At 55.5% G+C, this 22,129-nt stretch overlaps 1 protein-coding gene across 3 annotated transcripts; it reads right to left on the bottom strand.

Annotated features, from left to right (window-relative positions):
• Positions 1–695: 695 nt before the first annotated feature.
• Positions 696–17,308, bottom strand: TYRO3 (TYRO3 protein tyrosine kinase). Of its 3 annotated transcripts, none has more exons than XM_048219888.2 (19): positions 17,134–17,308; positions 15,285–15,384; positions 14,872–14,972; positions 13,931–14,101; positions 12,328–12,414; positions 11,412–11,527; positions 9,695–9,872; positions 8,854–8,999; positions 8,151–8,295; positions 7,635–7,764; positions 7,451–7,551; positions 7,080–7,175; positions 6,653–6,733; positions 6,118–6,210; positions 5,561–5,682; positions 5,056–5,165; positions 4,706–4,865; positions 4,351–4,487; positions 696–2,387 (listed from the first exon to the last, which is right to left on the bottom strand). In XM_048219888.2, exons 1-19 carry the CDS (start codon positions 17,252–17,254, stop codon positions 1,997–1,999), a joined length of 2,586 nt encoding a protein of 861 aa, XP_048075845.2. In that variant the 5' UTR covers positions 17,255–17,308; the 3' UTR covers positions 696–1,996. The 3 variants fall into 3 exon arrangements, with proteins under 3 accessions (XP_048075845.2, XP_026335754.1, XP_057162258.1); XM_026479969.4 differs by having other exon boundaries at positions 15,201–15,384; positions 17,134–17,306; XM_057306275.1 differs by lacking the exon at positions 13,931–14,101 and having other exon boundaries at positions 15,201–15,384.
• Positions 17,309–22,129: the final 4,821 nt, after the last annotated feature.

Here is a 22,129-nt window from a genome sequence, read left to right as displayed (position 1 = left end):
CAATACCTGAGTCCCTCCCTGTCTTCCCACACCCCTGTGCACAGAGAAGGGCCCAGTTCTTGTGCCTCCTGCTACATGTTCCCATGAGCCTGCTCTCAAAGCTTCTAAACTATGGGGTGCCTGGGTGGCTCAGTCGGTTAAGCGTCTTGTCTTCGGCTCAGGTCATATTCCTGGGGTCCTGGGATCCAGCCCCACATCAGGCTCCCTGCTCAGCAGCGAGCCTGCTTCTCCCTCTCTCTCTGCCTACCACTCCCCCTGCTTGTGCTCTCTCTCTCTCCCAAATAGATAAAATCTTAAAAAATAAATTTTAAAAAAGCTTCTAAACTAAAAATTTCAGGTGGAAATACTCGGAAGCAAACTTCATGTTCTCATTTCTAATGCGTAAGAGGCATACATTTTCTCTTTGCCCCTTTCTTCCCAGAGTTTCCCCTGGCTCCCAGCAATGGTGTAAAGGTGAGAACAAAGTCTCCACACCCAATGATAGAAGGAAAGTCCGATGGAGGGGTAGGAGACAGCCAAAGCAGTCTTTGTCCTTGTTCCGAGATAAAGAACTTTTTAAAAACATTTACATTTTCAAAAAGGTCATGAGCGGCTCTCTCTAGGTGGTAGGAATATAGGTATTTGACACTTTTTAAAATGATTTTCTACATTTTCCTAATTGTCTACAATAACGTATTATCTTTAATGTGATAACATTCTTTGGGGTCTTCTCTAATTACAAAAGCGTTTTGTGCTCCATGCAGAAAACTTGGAAGGCACAAAGGAAAACAAGTCCCTTTAACTCACATCACGTAAAGATAACAGCTGTTAACATTTTGGCATATGTCTTTCCAGATTTTTCTCTATGCAGAGATGCTTCATTTTTGCGATCTGGAAAAAAGTAAACAGTTAAGAGACAAAGCCTTGGGTCTTTAGTTCTCAATTTTATTTGTTTTTAAACAGCTTCTAACGGCTTGGAAATATCCCTAACAGCAGGGGCCTGCCCCATGCGATCTGGGGGAGGGTGGGCTCCCCTAGCCAGGGCTGGGGTCCAGGCTCCAGTAACTCCCCCTCACCCACGCCGGCCATCAGGCCTATTTTCTCTGTCTCTGGAGACACGGGACAGAAGAGGGTCTCCAGTGAGAGGGAAAATTGGGACTAAGGGACGCTGCGTGGAAGGATGAGCTCAGACACAGCTGCCTTTGTTAGTCTTAGGATATTTTGGGATTTGGTAGCATGCTCAGACAGACTGTGGGAGGGCGTAAAGAGGGGCTCCTGGACTCCTCTCTGGCCTCACGCATTCCTGGGCAGGGCCTACAGCAACCCTTCCTCTTGCCAGGCTGGGTGCACTGCCTTTAGAGGCTGGGCTAATGGTAGCCTGCAGTAATCCAGCATGCCTTCCTGGGACCTGTTCAGCTGCACTTGACTCCTGGCCTAGGCAGGGTAGGTCATCGGGAAGGGGACGAGGATTCAGACCTTAGAGTGCCCCACTGCCTCCTACCATAGCACTTGGGACCTGACTGTATCAACCCCTTGCCAACTCTCACCTAAAGGGGAATAATACAAGGGCATCTCTTGGTGAGGAGGGGCAAACCTGGGCACCAAAACCCCACGCATGGGCAGGACTAGGCCCCCTGGGTCAGAGACCCCTCAGTGCATGCACTAAAGCAGCAGGGCACCTCAGCCAGAGAGTAGGGGCCCATGGGGCTGGATCTACCCTCCCCCAACTCCTCTCCACACCCATGGGAACCATGGAAACATAACCACCCCCTCCTGCCAGCTGCCTGGGTTTAGGCAACCAGGCCTGGCCCACCTCCACCCAGCCAAGGCCTGAACCGATGCCAGGCAGGCCAGAGTGGCCGCAGGAAGAACTGGGATTGGGCCATTTGGTCAGTCCCCGCTCCCAGCGCGGCTTGGGAGGACTACCACAGGAGCCTCCGCGCCGTGCTGCCTGGACTGGGGTCAGCCGGGCCTCCATCAGCCAGCAGCGTGGCCCCGGACGCCCTCGGCCTGTGGGCTAACAGCTACTGTGGGGCAGTGGCCCTTGCCGCAGCAGCAGCAGCCTCTGGGCCTCACTGACCGGGCTTTCTGGCTGCTGCTCCTCCTGCCTGGGCCGCTCAGCTAGCCCCCCAGGGCTGAGGATGTACCGATAGTCACTGGGGGTGCCCCCCACTGCCCCCGCACCGCTGCCAGCCCCGGCCCCGCTGCCGGCCTGGTCCCCGCCAGGCAGCTCCAGGGGGCCTCCCTCAGCGGGCTCCTCAGCTCTTTCCAGGTTGATGTACAAGGGGTCCTGGCTGGTGGACAGCACGGAGAGGTGGCCCAGGATGCTCTCCAGCTCCATCCGCAGGCATGTGAAGCTCGGGCGCTGCTTGGGGTCGGCGCTCCAGCACTGGTACATAAGCTCATAGCTGGGCAGAGAGAAGGGGGAGGGAAGGCAGTGAGGAAGCACAGGGGGAAGCGGAGGCCTCTTAACCAGACGGAACCAGGATTTGGAAAACTTTTCTGTAACACACCCATATGTACGACTTACTGTGTATCAGGCCCTCTGCTAAGTATTTTACATTTATTGTTTAATTCTCACCACAACCCTGTGAAAGAAATGATCCCTATTTTACAAGGCAGAAACCGAGGCCCAGAGAAGTCAAGAACCTTGACCAAGGTCACACAGGTATAAGTGTCGGAGCTGGCTGGCTCCAGCGTCGTCCTAGGCCAAGCTGGCAGGGGGCACTAGGAGTGTTTTTGTCTTGCAGAACACAGTGCGAGTCAGTGTTATTTTAATGGGAAGGATTTGAATAGCCGCCCTTTGTCCTAAATCCTCACCCACTCAGGCGGACTTAAATCTTCATTGTTCATGGACACCTTTGAATCTAGAAAAGCTTCCAGCTCTCTCCCCCCCCTCCCCCGCCCCCGGGGAAGGAACACTTTACATACACTTTCAGGAGCCTTACAGATTCCCTGAGGTCTTATTCCTGTTCCCAGGGAATGCCTCAGGCTTAAGGGGTGGGGGGGGAAGAGCTAATGGAAGGGGGTTGAGACCAGACGCAGTCAGAGCAAATGCCTGACTCTCTTGCGCCCACAACAGAAGCCCCAAACACAGCCTCGCACACTGGCCCTCCTGACAGGGGCCCCCAGTGATGGGAGGAATGGTGCCAGACATCGAAGAGGCCATGGAAATGGTCCGGGGCCATGGGTATGTGGCCAGGCTGGACTACATTGTCAAGGCTGTGCTAGGAGCCAACTGGCGCCTGTCCATCAGGCTGGCTGGTAGGAGGCCAGCACCCGCCCTATTGACAACACTAGCTCCGGCCTGGGAGGAAACTAAGCCGGGGCCTGGTCCCCGATGCCCAGCAGAACCTCTGCAGCTCCAGATGCCCAGGCAGGCTGCAGCCAGAGGGGAGACCTGAGCTCCTGGCCCTGCCATGCCCCGAGCTGTGCTGAATGAGCAGGAGGGCTAAGGCCTGGCTTGCGCCCTCAGATCTCCCTCTCACCCACTGTCCGGGATCAGGGCACTTCAAACCCACTGCCCCAGAGCAAGACGACCCCACCATTCAGGCCGGGCCTTCCTCTGCCTGTCCCTGTTCTTGGCCCTCTGGTCCAACCCCACAACAGCATCTAGGGAGCAGATTCCTTCCCCGGATCACTGTGGACTCCCTCCCCCTGGTACTAGTGAAAAGGTCCTCCAGGGTCCCAGGGAAACGCTGGCTTGCACAGGGTGGGAAATGTTAACACGAGAATGGACAAATTACATTTGGCGTCACACTTCAGAGGCACCTATTCTGAAATCACAGGAATCTACGTTCACATCCCAACCCACCTACTGAATAGCTGTGTGAACTTGGCCATGTTACCCAACCTCTTTAATCTTAGTTTCTCATCTACAAAATAGCGATAATGATAGTCTTTTCCTTAAAGGGTTAGAGGGGGATTACCTGAAAGAATGCCTGTAAAGGACCCAGCTAACGCTAGTAACCCTGTCTTCCAGTCACGAGGGGCTGTGGGTGTGCTCCCGGCCTACCCTACTCTTGGGTGGGGAGAAGGTGACAGAATCGTGCACTGTTGCTCAACCCTGTACCTTCTGCCCTCGGGGTTCCTGGTTCTTCCTGGAAACTAGAGAAAATAGAGCGTAAGAAACGGTGGAACAAAAATACAGGATGGGAAAGGGGGAGAGAAAGAAAACAGGGAGGAGGCCGATGAAGAGGCAGCTTGGGGCAGAGGCTGGTCTTCCCTCTAATGACAAGGACATTTCCACCAAAAAACAAAAGGTCCAGTTGAGGTTCTGAGCTCCCACTGCACCAGCAGCTGTGGTGGCAGCCAGCACCTGAAGCCCCAAATTCCTCTTTCCTCCCCAGATCCCCTTCCCAGAGCACTCACATGTCCTCTATACACTCCGGAGGCTGTTTCAGGCGGTTCCCGCCGATGAGGTAGTTGTAAATCTCAGCATTCTCAATGCCAGCATATGGCGTCTGCCCACGAGTCATGATCTCCCACATGGTCACCCCGAAGGCCCACTGGGACAGAAGGAAAGTTGGAGGGGAAATGTCACTAGGTTTCCTGAGCTGGGCAGAACCCTAAGGCAAGCACATCTTAGGGCTCGGGGGCTCATAAAGGGGCAGCCAAAGCCCAAAGAAGAGACCCAGCTAGGTCCTTGAGGATTCTAAAGGGCCACCCACACCCGAGGCCATACTGCTTGCGTTGCCACCAAGCCTCACTGTGCCACCCCGCTCACCACGTCACTGTGCACAGTGTACAGGTTGTCAGCCAGGCTTTCCAGGGCCAGCCACTTGACAGGCAATTTGGAGGCACAGCCCTGGCGATAGTAGTCCCCGCTATAGACCTTCCGGGAGAGCCCGAAGTCAGCTACACACACCGTCATGTCTTCTGCCAGCCTGTGAGGGGTGATGAAGGATGGAGTCAGCCTTACGGAAACCAGGGCATCTTTGCTCCCCAGCTGTCCCCACGCACAGCACATACTGTCCCAGGTGAGAGTTAGCTAGTCCTGACCATTAGCTAGTCCTCCTGTCACAAGCGGCTCCGTCCTCCGCCCCCCCCCAACCCCCGGTTCCAGAATTTACTAACATGCAATTCCGAGCAGCCAGGTCTCGGTGGATGAAGTTCCGGGAGCTCAGGTACTCCATGCCACAGGCAATGTCCACCATGAACCGGACCAGGGTCTGCAGGGGCAGGTTCTGGTGGGCAGACAGGGCAAGCTCAGGCTGGATCTGCCCACCCAGCCAGGGCACGATGAATGGGGTTCCCTGGCCAGAAAGCCTAAAGACTGTCCTTGGGATTACTGAAAGGAGGGGGTCGGGAGGGGCTTCCCAAGGCAAAGAAGCTTTGGCAGATCTGAGAGAGTGTCCAAGAGTCAAGATACTCCCAGTGTGGAGCCCCCAGAATGGGCCCTTGTCCCACCTAAAATTCCTGGCAGGGCTTTGTGAGGGAGAAGGAAGCCTTCTAATGCAAAAAGGGTCAAACCCAGCCTGCCTCTTCCCAAACAGCTTGATCGGCCCTGCCCACCAATCCAAACTCTCTCCCAGGGTCTTTGTCCCTTTTGAACTCCTGGCTATTCCACCCAGGCACTCACAAAGGGATTCTCCCCAATCCGGGAGGCGAGCAGGAAGGCGTGCAGGTCCCCGTGCTTCATGAAGGGCAAGATGACCATGGGGATGGGGAGACGGCCTTTGGCCCTGCTGCGGAGGCTCACCCCTGGGGACAAGGGAATCAGGAGCAGGGCACGTAACAGTCAAGAGAAGGCTTAAGTGTCTGCATGAGTCCCCCACCTGCTAGGTCCTATCTCTAGCCCCAGCTCTGCTACCTCCCTCCCCGTAAGTCCACACTGGCCTACCTACCGGTGACTACCTCCAATCTGGCTGCCCCCGGATCTCTGGAGCTTTTGCTGTCCCCTCCTTCTCCTCTGCTCCCATGAGCAGTCTTCAAGAGCAGACCTTTGGTACAGGGCCTGCACACTGAACTCCTTACCTGGAGTAGGATCAGATTTCATCCAGGACCCGCCTTGCTATTTTCCTATCTGCTTACTCACCAGCTAAGCCCAAACTTCTCTCCTACAGGCTGTCCTCCCACCTTGGGGGAGCACACTTTTACCCCTATTGTCTATCTGCCTCCCCCCAAGAAGGAGCTCACCAACAAGCTTGGCCACATGTGGGTGGTCAAATTCCTTCATGCAAGCTGCTTCCCTGAGGAACTCTTCAATGTCGCTTGAAGCAATGATGTCAGCTGGAAGAAAAGGACAAGAGGGAGGGGATAACGGGGATGTGCCCCCAACTCTGATCCAAGACTCCTAGGCCTCGTCCTTCCTGGGCTTCTCAGAGGGCTCAGGAAACAGTATGAGCAGAAGAAACCCCCACGGAGTGGGGCTCCAGCCATCTCTCCACTTGCTACTGGTCTTCCCTTTGGTTTGGACAGTCCAGAAGCTCAAGCAACCAAGGCTTTAGTCACCCTGAATGAGCCCAGAGGACAGTCACTGCTGACAACAGAAAGAAAAGGCTAGGGCGCAAATGTGTGTGGGTTTATGCTTTTGAATTATTCACGTGGCACAGGCGGCATCCTAGTTAGGGCTGACTAACTCTTCTTGGAAAGTCTAGGGGCGCAGCAGAGCCAACTTCCGGATCAGTCACCCCTGTCACTCCTCACCCCATGTCTACTATTCTCCACTCACCTTTCAGCATCTTGACAGCCACTTTCACAAAGGAGCCATCCTCTTGCTTCAGCTGAGCCTCCCGCACTGAACCGAACTCTCCTAGGAACCGATCCAAATTATGGTGAGGCTGCTTGCCCTACCACCCTCTCACCCCCTTTCCTCCAAGGTGACCCTCCACAGGGACACAAATCACTAGACTCTGGGGCCATTGCAGGAGGCTCCCCTGTCTGCAGCCAAAGGAAGTATGCCGGGGGTGCTCCTCAGCCCTCCTCATCCCCAGCCGCATTTCCTCAAACATCCCAAACACAGGAGTCTACAAGCATACCCTGTTCACAGGAGCTGCCCCAAACCCACACCCCCAAAGTGCTGGGAGGAATGAAAGACAAACTCCACTCCTGCTAATCCCCTTGCTTGTCCCCTGCATCACCCACACAGCCCCACACACCTTTGCCCAACATCCGGCCCAGGGTGAACTGCTGCTCAGGGATGAGCACATCCTCCAGTTTGTCCTTGAGTTCATCGCTGATGCCCAAGCTGTCCACTGTGGGGAGAAGGGTGGTGAGACAGAAGAGGGGCCCCTCGGGCTCCCGACCCGCACCCCCAGGCTGCGCCCTCAGAGCAGACGTGAGCTTAGTCTGGCTCTCCCACAGCTGGGACGGCAAGCTGCACAAGGGTAGGTCTGCGTGTCTTTTCTACTGCTGTGCGCTCAGGACTCATCAATGTTCAGACACACTGGCCAGATCAATGAGCTGGCAAGAACAACACGGATAGGGGCACGAAGACAGTCCATTTTTTCCCATGATTCCCCACACTCACGTGTGGCCTCGATGCGCTCAGGCCGCTCCCGATTGAAGGACCGGGCTGCCCGGAAGTGAACGGCCGGCTCCCCCCGGGCCATGACACTGTCAAAGGCTTGCCTAAGGCGAAACCCAGGACTTGGCGTCAGCTCCAAGATCTTTGGTCACCACCTACCTCTCCCTCCATGTCCTTACCCTCTTACCCGAACCGTGTCTCCTTCCGCCTCTTTCGAAGAAGGATGAGGGCCAAGGCCGCAGCCGTCACCAGGGCTGTCAGCACACCCAGGACTACAGGGACCCAGGATGTACGGCTGTGGGGAGGGCCCTGCTGGCCTATGGGAGACAGAGGCAGTGGCATGAGTGAGGCTGACATCAAGGAGTCCCTTTAGAACTTTCCAATGATGGCCATCTGGCCTGGACAAGAGGTCCTCTTAAGTCAGTAAAGGTCCCAAGTAGAAAAAAGCTCCAAACGAAGCCCCAAGAGGTCCTACCCTGTCAGTGACAGACCCTGGCTGCTGGAATCTACAACTCGACCCAGGATTTCTATGCTAGTTCTGGGGGAGGGGGAGGAGAATGACATACAGTTCAAATACCAACCGCAGCCTCAACTGCTGAATCTTTGGGTCTATTAGGAGCAAAGCTGCTGCCAAGCTCATTCCACCAATCTAGGTCACCCGTGAAAGGCTTGATCCCCTCTGCCCTTCCCCTACAGGCCTCACCTGCATGGTCATGAGAAGAGACCACCAGCGGCTGACTCCAGGGCCCACAGCCAACTGCATTGGAGATGCACACACGCACAGTCAGGTCCTTCTGGGGGTCCCAGCCTGTCAAGTTGGCTCTGGTCCCCTCCACTGTCAGCTCACCCTGCATCCAGGAAAAGCCCCCATCCCACATTTGAGTGAGTCTGAGGAAAAGGCCTCCAGCTGGGGCCTGAACGCAGAAAAAGGACTAGCTAGGAACCCAGGAGGCAAAGGACACTGTGGGTTCAGGGACCTCAGGAACACAACCTGCTGGGAGTCATCACATTCTTTCTCCAGGCTGCAGAGGCCTCCCCTGAACACAGACAGGGCTCAGTTCCAGCAGGCAGGGGTGGGGGATGGGAGGGAACAAGGCTGGGGATAAGACAGCCTTATCTGTGCTCTCCCCCAGTTTGTTCAGGAATGTGCTTCCTGCTTCACAAATGAAGTGGCCATGGCCGCCGGATGCAATTCTAACAGGAAAAAATCCAATAAGGAGGGAAGCCTGCAGGGGAAGGTGGGGCAAAGTGGACTCTCTGGGGTGGTGGGAGGCCCAGCCCACCAAAGTCCCCAGGCCGACCAAGGAAAGCCATTGGGAAGCTCTAAAGCCTTAAGAGTCCTGAGAACTGACTCTGGTACACCTGGAGAGTAGAGGCTTGTCCCCCCTTACCCGGGTGCCCCTTACCTGGGTTCCGTTGTCTTGAACCCAGGACAATTTATAGGGTCCCAGGGGGCCTTCCAAAGGGCCCTCGGGGATCACTTCTTCCCACTCCAGGATGAGGCCTGAATCTGTGCGGATGGCATGGAGGTTCTGGGGAGCGCTGGCTGGGGCTGTACCCAAAGAGAGAAGGCTGCTAAGAGCCCTGCCCTTCCCACTATCACTATCCCATGCTAGCCTTTGGAACCAACTCCCAAGATCTACACAGCTCAGGTAGCTACAGGTGGGGGTCAGAGCTTGCCTCTCAGTTCCCACTGCTCTCACCTATAGTTCTGTGGAGGCGGAGTGAGCAATGGCAGGACCCACAGCACCCTGCTAGGTACAGTGCTGCTGTTGGTTACTGCCTCTGCAGCATTCTTCATCCCTCCCCCTCATAACCCCACCAGCGTCTCCTCGATTGCTAAGAGAACTCCAAGAAAGTTCCTGCCACAGGATCTTTGCACTTGCTGTGCCCCCTCTCCTGCAATGATTTCCCCTCACCCCAGGGTGGCTTGTTCCTTATCATTCAAACCTCAGTCTCTTTATAGCGGTATACCTGGACCACCCTGGAGGCACTCTTCCTCACCATACTATCTGATCTTTTCTAATTTGCACGTCTGTTCCACCCCCTAGAACTAAAGCTGCAAGAGAAGGGGCTGGATTTATCTAGTTCATAGGTATGCAGCAGATACTCTGGTGTTTGCTGAATGAGGCAGGAACCTCCCTTTCAGGTAACCTCTCTCTCAAGCAACTTCATTCAGAACTGGAGCCAACATCACCTGGTCCCCACTCAGGGCAGCCTGGCCGCTCTGCTGTGTAAGTCCCTTACCGAGGCCCTTCGTTCGAAAAGGCACCCAGTCAGCATATGGAGAAGGCCCCAAGGCGTTGGCACAGCGCACCCTGAGGCTGTAGTTGGTGGCAGGTGCCAGGTCCCGGAGCAGGCAGGTAAAAGGTGGCACGGGGACCACGACAGCCAGGACCTCCCAGCCTCCTGGCGCCTGTGTCACCTACAGAAAAGCGGCAAAGTAATGATGGAGAGGAGGGAGACAGAAGATGGGATAGGCATGGGTGGGAGCAGGGGCCCGAGGAGGGGGGGGATCTTGAATTAATGCCTCCTCTAAGCCTATCAGCAAACACTTGCAACCCACCCCCTCCCACCTGCCCCCACTTTAATAACACCAGGTTCCACGCCTCCATGCCTTTGCAAATGCTGCTCCCTTGCTGGAATGACCTGCTCTTCCTAGAGAAGTCCAACTCATCCTTTAAAACTCAGTGCAAATACCAGTTTTTTCTGTCAAAGACTTTCCCAACTACTGCGGAAAACTCATACCCTTTCGTGCTTTGTACATAACTCAGAAGAGTTACCATTTATTGTAATTACACGCCAGTGCAAAGGCTCAGTTTCTCAAGGGCAGAATAACTGGGAACCTAGGGGTACCGTGAACCAGGCCTTCACCTTACATTTAGGCAGCCCAGGACAAGAGTACATATGGAGATCCACGTATCGTACGGCTAAATATTTAAATGTTATAAATCAGCTAGCAAATTACTACATAAAATATCTCCTACGACGGTATATTGAAAAATAAAGCTTCAAAGCAACCTGGAAGGTCAGGTCTGCATTTATAATCCTCTGATGGCTTGGATTCCCAAGTCAGAATGTGGTGGCACAAGAAAAGCCAGCCTGTGAGCCAAGGGTCTTTCAAAGGCATGGTATGGACAATGCTGCCTGCGTACCAGTTCCCCACAATGGCTGCCCTCTGGACTTGAGGTGCGCAGACCATGCCCTCCCGAGGAGGGACCAGGGAAGAGGCCCACACAGGTCCTAGCAGCAGACTGGGGGCCAGAAGGGAGGAGGTCCTAAGTATCTAGAACGTGGCGTAGTGTGGCAGTTGGGGGAAGGGGAGGGGGTGTCCTCAGGATCTAGATGGGCATATCCCCTTGTCTCTACTGACTCCTTGCCCAGGAGCAACAGGTGCAGCCAAAAGAAGGCCAGAGTGGGGTCCTCTAAAGGGTATAGCCCAGAGGAGGGGCCTCTCCTGCCTAGGGGAACTGCCTAGAACAGTTTCAAAGGTGCTCATTAAATACCTCTGAGTAAACAGATGAAAATAAACAAGGCTGCATTGCCTCCACCTTACCCAGGTTTTCCACTCTCCGGGGCTTAAACCCCTTCCAATCCCCTTGTTCTCTTTGGCATGAGTTAGGGGGTAGGGCACGAGGGTACAAGTATCAGCTAAATCAAAGGTTTGGGGTTTTGCCGACAGAAGAAAAACTCCTCCAGGCGTCCCGAATCTGCTCTAGTGATCTGCTTCCCAGCCTGAAGAATGTTCGGGTTTGAGCCAATTTGCCAACTCACTTGGTGGCCACAGCACCCTGTGATAAGGAGCAGGCTGCGCTGTTCCTGGTAAGAGAGCAACACCTGGAGAGAGCTGGAGACCAAGACCCATGGACAAGTGTAGGGACATGTGATACCACCGTGAACAACGTGCCACCGACGCAGCCACAGGACGAACATGGCCAGGACAGCCTGTCCTCCCTCTCCCTACCTGGACCGTACAGGATTGGAGCAGGGCCCGGCCATCAGCACCTGGTGTCCAGGCCACACTAGCATTGCTGCTGGAGAGCTTTGTCACTGTGATGTTAAAGGGGGCTGCAGGCAGTGCTGTGGACAGGGAGTGAGAGTCAGTGCCCTGGAATTCAGTGCCCGAGAAGGATAGGAGGAAGCAGAAAGCATGGGAGTCAAGCCTCGAGTCCCTCTCTAAGGTCTGGAGCTGCCCCCAACCAGAGGATAGCTACTCAGCACTCCCAGGACCACAGTAAGATACAAGCCAAGAAGCCAGTAGGGGAGAGCTGCTCATACCAGGGAGTGTGTGTCGGCTGCAGGGGGGCTGCGGGGAAAGGTCGCTTCTCTCTGAATCAGGGGCCCTATCTGACCCAGGAATAGGATAAGATAGTGGGGGGGGGGCGGGGGAACAGTACCTTGGCCTTGGGAGAGACAAAAGAGAGGCAGTCCCTGCAGCCACAACCCATTCCCCCACACTGGCTCCCTCCCTTCCATCCTCCTCCCTTTGTGCACACCAGCCCTTTGGATCTCCACTATCATCCTGCTAGGCTGTTTTCCCCAGCCCCGTTCCCTCCACAGGGACAGGCAGAAGCAAGGCTAGGCGTGAGCCTTGACCATCTCCTGCTGGCTCCCTCTCTCCCTCCCTCCCTCCCAAGGACTCTGCTTCGTGATGGGAAATCTGCTGTGACGTCAGGTTTCTATTCTCATCTCAGCCATGGCAGGGTCTCAGGTGCTCTCACTAGGGATGGAGCTCTGCCAATTAACCCTTCATCCCTCACATCCCAGCAGGGCCACGGGAAGCTGGAACACCAAATCAAAGTAACTTCATCCGCTGCTGGACAGCTTGCTGAAAACGCCCCTGCCTCCTCACCCTCCCTCCCTCCTGCCAGTCCTCCTACCTTGAAGGCGAACAGTGGCTGGGCGAGAAGAGGCCAGGCCTTTAAGGTTGTGAGCTTCGCAGGAGAACACGGTGCTCTGGGTCACCCCTGACGCCAGAAAACCTCAGTCAGCGCCCCCCAAGCAGCAACTCCCATTCAGCCTGGGACCGGGGAAGGGGGTTTATGCAAGCTCTGGATCTGAATATCCTAGAAGTCCCTCCGGCCAGAGGAAGGGGCTAGAACTGGATATGTCGGAACGACCAAGGACTTCGGAGTCTAACGAGCCTGGCTATAAACCTCAGTCCTGGGGCTCTGTCTTCTCATCTCCCAAATTGGGAGAATTGTTCAAACCAAATAATGGACCACACATAAAGCGCGTAGCACACAGTAAGCGCTTGAGAAAGGTTATACTACTTCCCCTGCCTCAATCCCACCTCCCACAGACAGCACAAAGCTGCCTCCCTTCTCACTCCTCCATTATACATTCCAGAGCCCTTCTCTGTTTGCTCCAAGCGGCATCATTGTTGATTTGCAGATTCTTTGCCTTGCAATAGTTCTCAGCTCCTTATGCATGTGTCTTGTCTCCCAATTACACTAATTCCTTGGGGGCTGGACTGACGGCTTCTATTTCTTTTGTATTCCCTCAATCCCCCGTGGTGCCTAGCACAGTGTGGTGTGTGGGGTAGGAGTTGAGTGAGCGCTAATTATCAGGCCGGCTGCTGGAGGGTCCCAACCACGCACATCTGGAGAGAACTGAACCAAACACTCCCTCTACTCGGCTCCAACCCAGCACCTCCTGAACAGGCCCGGCAGCCTACCTCTTCTCAAGATTCATATTGCTGGGGGACGTGGCACGTCAGAACCTATCCCTGCCACTGTCCAGTATGTGAGATCAAGCTCAGAGTCCCAACTTCTTTGGTCAGTTCAAGCCTCGACCAGGAACATTAGCTTTATTTCACAGAGAAGTGAGCCTCACAAGACCAGGAACATTAGCTTTATTTCACAGAGAAGTGAGCCTCACAAGCCTCGTTATGTGCCTGAGGATCTTGGGATCCAGGTGGGTGTGCAGGCGTTGCTGCTTTGGGTCTCTCTATGTGGAAGATTGGATAAATATAGTTGTTTGAGAAAATGTCTAGAAATTTCTGGAAAGGGCCATTAGGAGAGGAGGCTCCTGTTTCTTTGTGCTGCACCCCCCCCCTTCCTTCTCCCTGCCATTCCCCACTCTGCAGCCCTAGACTCTCGTCTTCTAGGCAAGTCTGCCAGACACTCCTCCTAGCTCTGCGTGGGCTGGTTCCTGGCTCCTTCCCTTGGGAGGGGTGGGGGAAATGGGTGCCCCTGGTTTCACACGACTCCTCTCCCAGGGCCAGCTGTGCATAGCCTGGACTACTGTGAAAGATGGAAAGAGGCTCCAGCGGCCTCAAGCACACCCAGCAGGAGCACCGCCCATCAGCTCACCTGGCCAGCCTTGCACACCTGACTAACAAGCTTGGTAATGGTGCAGCTCACTACCCAGGCACCGGGGTGTGCTCTGTACACTCACAATAGCATACCTGGTGATTTGCACAGATCTGCACGCTGCCAGCCTCACCACCCCTACTCAAAGCCCCCTCCTGAGGCTGCTCACCTGTTACATTTAAAACAGAAGGAGAGGGAGCGGGACCCCCAACCTTCGTGCCTCCTCTCCACCACACAATGGTAACAGGCTCAGGGGGACCCACGGCCTCACAAGACAGTTGGAAAGGGGCATTGGGTGGCACTGCCAGATCTTTTGGCTCCACAGTGAAAAATGGCACACCTAGGGAGAAAGGGGGTTGGGGAATGAGCCTTGCCACCTCCCAGTTTCCAACTACCCAAACCACAAGTTCGCTACCATTTGCAGCCCTCTACGCAGAAGGTCCTACAGGCCCTTAGGATTGGGTCAACTGCAGAACATAGCTTGAGGGGGGAGCTTCTCTTCTCTGGGCACCTTAGGAGTATCCTTTATGCTGCCCCCCTTGGGCATGGTAGATTCCCTCTTCCCAGACCTGCTCTGACAGCCCTTCTGGAGCAGGGGAGGAGGCACAGGGTGGGGAGCTGGGGGAGGGTCAGAAAGGGAGGAGGAGTGGGCGGAAGCTTTAGCAGAGTTCTGCTGGCAGGCCCCAGATCCCGTTCAGGGCCCTTTGTTACTTTCTTAGTCACTTTGTTTTCCTGGGCTGAACAGCTCTGAGCTCCCGCAGCTGTGGATCCTTCCTCCCCTCCCCCATCCCTCCTCCTCCTGGCCTGGCCACTTGGCAGAACAGGGTCCAGCCCCAGATGGGTGCTTGGGCTTGTTGCTCAGACAACTGAAACTGACTGCACCCCATAGATCGTAGGTCCTTATTGCCCCCTTGGCTGTGAAATACCCAGAGTAGGCCAATGAGTAGGGTCTTCCGATGTCTGGGGTGGGCCTGGAGCCTGGCGCAGTCAGGCCCCAGAGGGCAATGGGGCAAATCAGCTTCCACTGAGCTTTCTTCTGCAGAGGTGTGGTCACTAGCAGACAGCACCTGCTCCAGGCCAACATGCCCACCCGTGTCTCTGCTTCCTCACCTTCTACCGTGAGCCACACTGGCTGAGAAGTCTCCATTTCACCCCCATCCTCCACCTGGCACCAGTACCGGCCTGCATCAGAGCGCTCCACTGACTTCAGGCTGTGGAAACAGGATACCAAGCTCACCTCCCAGGGTCAAGGGGGGCACAGCTATGCCGGGCAGACTCAGTGGGTTCAGCCTGCCCCAACTTCTGGACGTTTCCATAGGTTGCCGAACAAAAAAACCCAGACCTCTGGGCATCAGCATTGCCCCCAGCTCCCAAGCCCAGGGAAAAAGCACAGCCTGCCCCCAGGATGGCATGCCACACCCTCCCCCACGGTCCTGCACCTGAGGAAGCCAATCCAGTGCTGCTCACTGACTGGGATGTACACCTGATCCACACTCTGGACCACAGCCCCATCCTTCACCCACTGTATCTCGGGCTCCTCCATTCCCTCCACACTGCAGTTGAGCTTCACCGGCTGCCCCTGCGAGACTGTCAGCTTCACCGGGGCTCCCATGAGCTTCAGGCCTGAGAGGTGGGAAGGAGAAGGTGTCAGCCCGCTTGACAGGGACCCTGTCTCTGGAAATATCCCCCATCCTCTTCCAGAACCTAGTTTCAGGGTCAGAGGGCTTATCTTCATCTAATGTTCAAGAAAACAGAGGTTGGACAGAGTGGGAGGGAAGATGGCCTGGTCCTTGGCTGGGGGAAGGAAAATGACAAGTTCCCCAGGCACCATTTCTGCCCCTGCCAAGTTACCCCCAGCTCTAAAGAAGTGACCTCTTCCCCATACCTCCCAACTAGGCGACGTTAAGTTCAAGCCCAACCACCAAAAGGCAGGCAAGCCAGGCTAAAAAGGTGGGGCCCTCTCATACAGCTTGGGCCCTGGTAATGACTGCTGTACCCATGTAGTTCAACAGGCGGCCAGCTCTCTGCCTGCCCAAGGTGTCTGGCCAGACTTCACACTGCTGCTGGCAACCCCTGCACCCCACCCCAGCAAATGGAAGGAGGCTGAGGAAGAGAAGGAGGGGGTGCTCCCCTGAAGTGGAGAACATATGGCTGCAGAACCACGTCAGATCAAACACATGGCAGCCTTCCTGGCAGCCACCCGCTCTATTAATACCTGAATGTGTGCAGGGGCGGGTGCTGGGGAGGTAGGAGGTAAAAGGGAGGGGAGGGGCCCTGAACAGGGAGCCCAAGACCCCTTCGCCACTGTCACACCAACAGGAGCCACCTTGCAGAACACTACCCTCTGCATGCATACACACACACACACACACACACACACACACACACACCCCCTCCTGGTCTCCTGGCATGTTTTTAAGCAGAGGGGCAGGTGAACTATCCACATAGCTTAATCCAGTCTTGCTTCTTCCTGCCCTTTGCTGTGTGACTCTAGGCAAATTCCTGGGCTCTCTGATCCTGAGATACACACCTTCCACCTTGCAAATACTTGTCACTCTTTCCCTTCCCTGAGAATCTCACATAGCAGGGAGTGCAGGCTCAAAACAAGGTGCCAGCTCTGTGGCTGCTGCTTTAGCCTGTGACACAGGGCCAGTCACAGGGCAAGGAGGGATAACCTCACTCCCCATACACACCCAACAGTCTCAGAGGGGTGTTGTGGGAACTTGGAGAGGCAGGGTGCTGCAAGAAGCACTCCTACAACCGGCAAATGCCTCAGTGGCCATGTGGGAACACAAGGCTAACCCCCACAAAGACCAGCAACTTGGCTCCAGCCCATCCTCTCCAGCATTCCCCGTTTCAGGAAGCACTGAGTGGGCACAGGAACTAGACTATGTCCAGAGGTTTTCTGTGACTGGGCACCCTCAGAGCCCAGGTACCTAAATGGTGTAGGTGTGCCTCTCGGGTGCTCAGTCCAGCCCCTGTGATTTCAGAGTGGGACTTTCGTGTGTAGGGCGGGCAGAATGGGGTCCCCAGGACTGGGAGGGGAGAGCAAACAACTAGACACGTCGAGGCGGGAAAATCCAAACACCCCCCTTCCCCGACCACTCAGCCCACAGCCCCACTCCTTTACCTTCCACCCCGCCAGAAGAGCCCCGGACGCGAGAAAGTTGGGGGTGGGGCCCCGGCCCGAGAACCGGCAGCGGACGCTGCGCTGGGCCCCCTCCCCCAGCCCCCAAGCCTCGGCCTCCCAGCTTAGGTCCCCCCCACCCAAGTCTCCCGCCCGCCCAGGCCCGGGGCTCGCTCCGCTGCGGCCCCTGGGCGCCCACCCGGCCGCGCCCCTCCGCAGCCCCCCGCGTTCCGATCAACCCCTACCTGCGGCCGCGGGCTCCGCGAGCAGCAGAGCAGCCAGACCCGCCAGCAGCAGCGGCGGCAGCGGCGGCGGCGGCGGCAGCGGCGGGAGCCCCGGCAGCCCCATGCTCCGCCTCAGCGCCATCGGCGGCGACGCCGCACCATGCCGGGCCCGGCCCGCGAGCGACAAGGGAGGAGGGAGGAGGGACGGAGGAGGAGGGACGAGAGAGGAGGGCGGCGGGAGGGGCGGGGGCCGGCCCGGGGGCGGCGCTGGGGCCCGCGCCTCCGAGACCCGCGCCCGCTGCGAGTCGCGGCCGCCGCCGTCAGCAGCGCGGGGTCCCCGGGGCCGCTGCTGGGCCACCGCGCTCCTTCCACAGCCGTCGCCGTCGCCGCCGCCGCCGCCGCTGATTCATGTTCTTCTCCGAGCCGCCGCCTCCTCCCCGGCCCGCCCGCCCGCAAGCCTGAGCTCGTACCGCCCCCCCGCGGAGCCTCGGGCGGCTCGCTCCGAGCGCCTACCGGGCAGCCGCCTGCCCGCCCGGCCCCCGCCCGCCGGCCTCCCCGACCGCGGCGGCACCCAGGACCAGCTTCCCCAGGGCCGACCCGAGGATCGGCCGGGTGCCCTGGTGGCGCACCCAGCCACGCCCCTCCTTTCCCTAAACACTTTCCAGCATCCTTTCAAACCCAGCACTCCAGATCCTGGTGTCAAACCTCGCTAGAGCCTCTACCGCACCCCAACTTTTGTCCAGGCTCTGATGCCAGAATCCCGTCCCCCGTCTCAAGACATAGAGCATCTCGGTCCCCTAAATTCCCAACCGTCAGGGTCCCCAAAATCGTGACTCAAGGCTCCCCTCACAGGACCTATTAACACCCCTTCCTGCCTCTTTCTCAAGCCTTTCACCCAAATTTCCCATCTTCGTGCTCCATTTCTCACCCCTTTATCTCCAGGATCTTGGGCCTCGGGTCTCGAGTTTTCCAAGATCATTTTGGTAATCCTCGGGTTTTATATATGACATCCCACTGCCACACTACACAGGCCAAAGCCCCATGGGCCATATCTTTCGGGGTTGTCATTCTTCCTAGTTGCTTCCTCTGCTTCTACCCCCTCCCCAGTCCCCTAGGACATGGTGTGAAAGTTGGCTGTGTCCTCACAGTATCCAATAAAACCTTAGCTATTATTAGTAGTCCACCTTGCACACAGTAGGTGTTCCATAAATAAACAGATACCTGTTAATGAATAATTGCCTCAGAGCTTGGCCTGCCCCACAACCAGTAATCACAGGGGTGGCTGTGCCCAAAGACATCCTGTCAGGCAAATGCAGAGCAGGTTCCCAATGCAGCCTACCAAGTGTGTCCCTCCCCTGGCCCGTGCCTCTCTACCTGTCCCCTGGAGCCTACTCCGGAGGGCCCTTCCCAAAGTCCTGGGTAAGGAGAAGGAACAAGCTACTCAGCCCCCTGTTCCCCACAGCCTCACTGGATCTTTCCAGGGATTCTCCTGAGCGGCAGGGCCCTGCCTCTTCCTCCACTTGGCCCCATCAGTGCTTGCTTATTAATTATACTAATGATAACAACAACAGCAGTGCCGGCGGCACCCTCAGACCCAGCTCCAGGCGCCCTCAGGTGGCAACACGGGGAGAGACTCCAGAAGGGCTGTCAGACTTGGATGGCCCGCGCCTGAAGTCTCGGTTTAGCCGGGCACTCTGCCAGTTTTCTTGGGTGCTGTGGGTGGGCTCCAGGACCCTTTCTTAAAGGAAAAGACTTGTTCCGTTCCAGGGGCGCCTGGGTAGCTCAGTCATTAAGCGTCTGCCTTTGGCTCAGGGCGTGATCCCAGCGTTCTGGGATCGAGCCCCACATCGGGCTCCTCTGCTGGGAGCCTGCTTCTTCCTCTCCCACTCCCCCTGCTTGTGTTCCCTCTCTCGCTGGCTGTCTATCTCTGTCAAATAAATAAAATCTTTAAAAAAAAAAAAAAAAAGAAAGAAAAGACTTGTTCCGTTCCAGAATCCACAGCTTCTGAGTTTGGGCTGAGTTGGATCAGGGCAAGCAGACAGCAGTCTGGGGCTGAAGCCAGGTTCGCCAGGCTTGTGCTACTGCGGCAAAGTGGCTGATCCAGCTCTGCACTGGGGCACCTGTCCACACCTCTCCCCTCTCCAGGGGACTTCAAGTTTCCAGTGAAAGAAAGCCTCCTCCTATTGACTCTGGTTGACATTGGAAAGACTCTCTCCCAGAGGATGTTGAACCCAGAGCCCAAACCCAACCTTCCACTTCCTTTTCTCCCCTCATTTCCTCCATCATCCCGAACTCTGACAGGGAATCCCAACCTGAGGATGGCCCTTAGCTACCAGTCAAAATGGGCTTCTTGGACGAGTCGTGGATACCCCGGCCTTGGCACTCACAGCCTAGACAAATTCTTATCTCAGCTGCAGGCCTCAGGCACATCACTGCTGCCTTGGGGCAGCACGCTTTCCTGGTGGGGCCAGGAGCCCTGAGTCTCTTTCTCTACCCCTGCTTTTGAATCCTTCTCAATTCTTAGTATTTCTATTTGCAGGGTAAGGGGGGTCTGTGGGGTCCTGGTCTTCTGACTTTCTAGCTCCCACATAGAATACTTGCCTTCCTGAGCCCTAGCAAGGCATTCTTACCTATCTCTCTCTCTTTCTCAGCATGGTATAGGAACGTGCTTTAAGGGTATGTGAGCAGGTGTGATTCTGGGGAAGAAATGTGTAGGTGGGTGAGAGGGTGTGCATTGTGATGTATGAGGGAGGGTGTGCATTTGTGCAAACTCCAAATGTGACTGACACTTTGTGGGTGGATGGGGAGAAAGTGTGTGTGTGTGCGAGTGTGTGTATGTGTGTGTGTGACTGAAAGAGGTTGGCTGCCTGTGCAAATACATGCTTGCAAAATCTCCCTTCCTTTCATAAACGCAATGCTTCGAAGGGAACTAATCAAATCAACAGGAAATGTATTTGACATAATGCAGGAGCAGCTGTCCCAGGAGTTCCTGTCCTCAGAACAGAACCAGAACCAGCTATGATCTACCCCACGGGAGTAAGAAGGGACCCCGGGGGAGAGGAAGGGCCAGCAGCAGCCCCTTATCATGGACGGAGCTAGGCTGGACCCCGGCATCTCCCTGCTTGGGTGAAGTAAGTATCTGCCCACTCTGCCTCTTATGATCCAGGACTGCCCAAAGGAGGTCAGGGATAGAGAGAAGACACAGACAAAGCTGGAAATAAAAACCATCTGCCCAGGGTGCCTGGGTGGCACAGTCAGTTAAACGTCTGACTCTTGATTACCGGCTCAGGTCATGATCTCAGGGTCATGAGATCCAGTCCCAAGCTCCACGGTGGGCGCACACTGGGCATGGAGTCTGCTTGACATTCTCTCTCTCCCTCTGCCCCTCCTCCACCCCCTCTCTCTAAAACAAACAAAAAACAAACAAACAAACAAAAAACCATCTGCCCATAGGAACAGAATCCCTTGATGGCAATTTCCATCAGTCTGAGGAAGCGGCCGCTTTAGCTTTGTCACTTAGGACCTTCTCCTCCTATCCTCCCCGTTCAGGGAAGAGGATGTAAGGGCCAAGAAGGAACCAAGGTGAGCCATGGAATCAAGGTAGTCTTGCTGCCCTGTGACCAAGGATCCATTCTTTCTGAACTACTGGTTCGAGAGGGGAGTGGGGAAATGCCACTTGCAGAACGGGCAGGCTGCAGACTGTGCTCCCCATCACCTTAGAGAAAGCAGGGAGGCCACTCCTTCAGTGCTCGGAGCAAAACCGCCTGCAGGCGTGATGCCAGGGACGCTGCGGATGGCTCCTGTGCCTGCCAAACACGCTGGCCTGAAATTCCTGAGTCAGAAATGGTGCCACGCCTTGCTCAAGTGAAGAGGAACCAGAAAGGTAAATCCCTGGGAGAGATCGAACTTCAGTGTACAGTCACAGAGGGGCTTTCAAATGGTCAGACTTTTTCCCCAAAAGCAAACTTAGGTCGGAAGACAGCAGTGAGTTCGGGGTTTCTGAAACGGCAGATGGGTCTAAACATGTGAAAGAAAAAAGTTGTCCTCTTCAAAATTTCACCTAGGGATGGCCCTGAAAGGGAGAGTTCCATGTGTGAGTAAGGGCCCTCGTCAGCTGACAAAGGAAATATATGTAAGTGAGAGTACATTTGTTTGAATGCCCCATATCCAGCTGTCTGTGTTTCTCTTTTTGACCCTTTTTAGAGCCTGGCAAGTGATGCTTTTCTGGTTCTTTTTTTTTTTAATTTATTTTTTTTTAAGTAGGTTCCACACTGGGTATGGAGCCCAACATGGAGCTTGAACTCACGACCCTGAGGTCAAGACCTGAGCTGAGATCAAGAGTTGGATGCCTCGGGGGCGCCTGGGGCCTGGGTGGCACAGCGGTTAAGCATCTGCCTTCGGCTCAGGGCGTGATCCCGGCGTTGTGGGATCAAGCCCCACATCAGGCTCCTCTGCTATGAGCCTGCTTCTTCCTCTCCCACTCCCCCTGCTTGTGTTCCTTCTCTCGCTGGCTGTCTCTATCTCTGTCAAATAAATAAATAAAATCTTAAAAAAAAAAAAAAGAGTTGGATGCCTGGGGCACCTGGGTGGCTCAGTCTTTAAGTGTCTGCCTTAGGCTCAGGGTGTGATCCCAGAGTCTTGGGATGGAGCCCCGCATCAGGCTCCTCCGCTGGGAGCCTGCTTCTTCCTCTCCCACTCCCCCCACTTGTATTCCCTCTCTCACTGGCTGTCTCTCTCTGTCAAATAAATAAAATCTTCAAAAAAAAAAAGAGTTGGGTGCTTAATCGACTCAGCTGCCCCTAAAAAACTTTTTATTATTAAATATTTTATTTAAAAAAATTTTTTTTAAGATTTTATTTATTTATTTGACAGAGAGAGACATCGAGAGAGGGAACACAAGCAAGGAGAGTGTGAGAGGGAGAAGCAGGCTTCCCACCAAGCAGGGAGCCCAAGGCGGGGCTCTATCCCAGGACCCTGGGATCATGACCTGAGCCAAAGGCAAACACTTAACGGCTAA

The sequence above is a fragment of the Ursus arctos genome, unplaced genomic scaffold (assembly GCF_023065955.2).
Source record: "Ursus arctos isolate Adak ecotype North America unplaced genomic scaffold, UrsArc2.0 scaffold_36, whole genome shotgun sequence".
NCBI lineage: Eukaryota > Metazoa > Chordata > Mammalia > Carnivora > Ursidae > Ursus > Ursus arctos.
This window is presented reverse-complemented; position numbering and strand designations above follow the sequence as displayed.

Excerpts from the sequence above, each read along its gene's own strand:
- TYRO3 (XM_026479969.4), bottom strand. The coding sequence starts at position 17,254 with ATGGCGCTGAGGCGGAGCATGGGGCTGCCGGGGCTCCCGCCGCTGCCG. Across the intron at positions 12,415-13,930 it reads TTCTGTTTTAAATGTAACAG|GGGTGACCCAGAGCACCGTG; the intron begins GTGAGCAGCCTC and ends TTCTGGCGTCAG. Across the intron at positions 7,176-7,450 it reads TGAGCGCATCGAGGCCACAC|TGGACAGCTTGGGCATCAGC; the intron begins GTGAGTGTGGGG and ends TTCTCCCCACAG.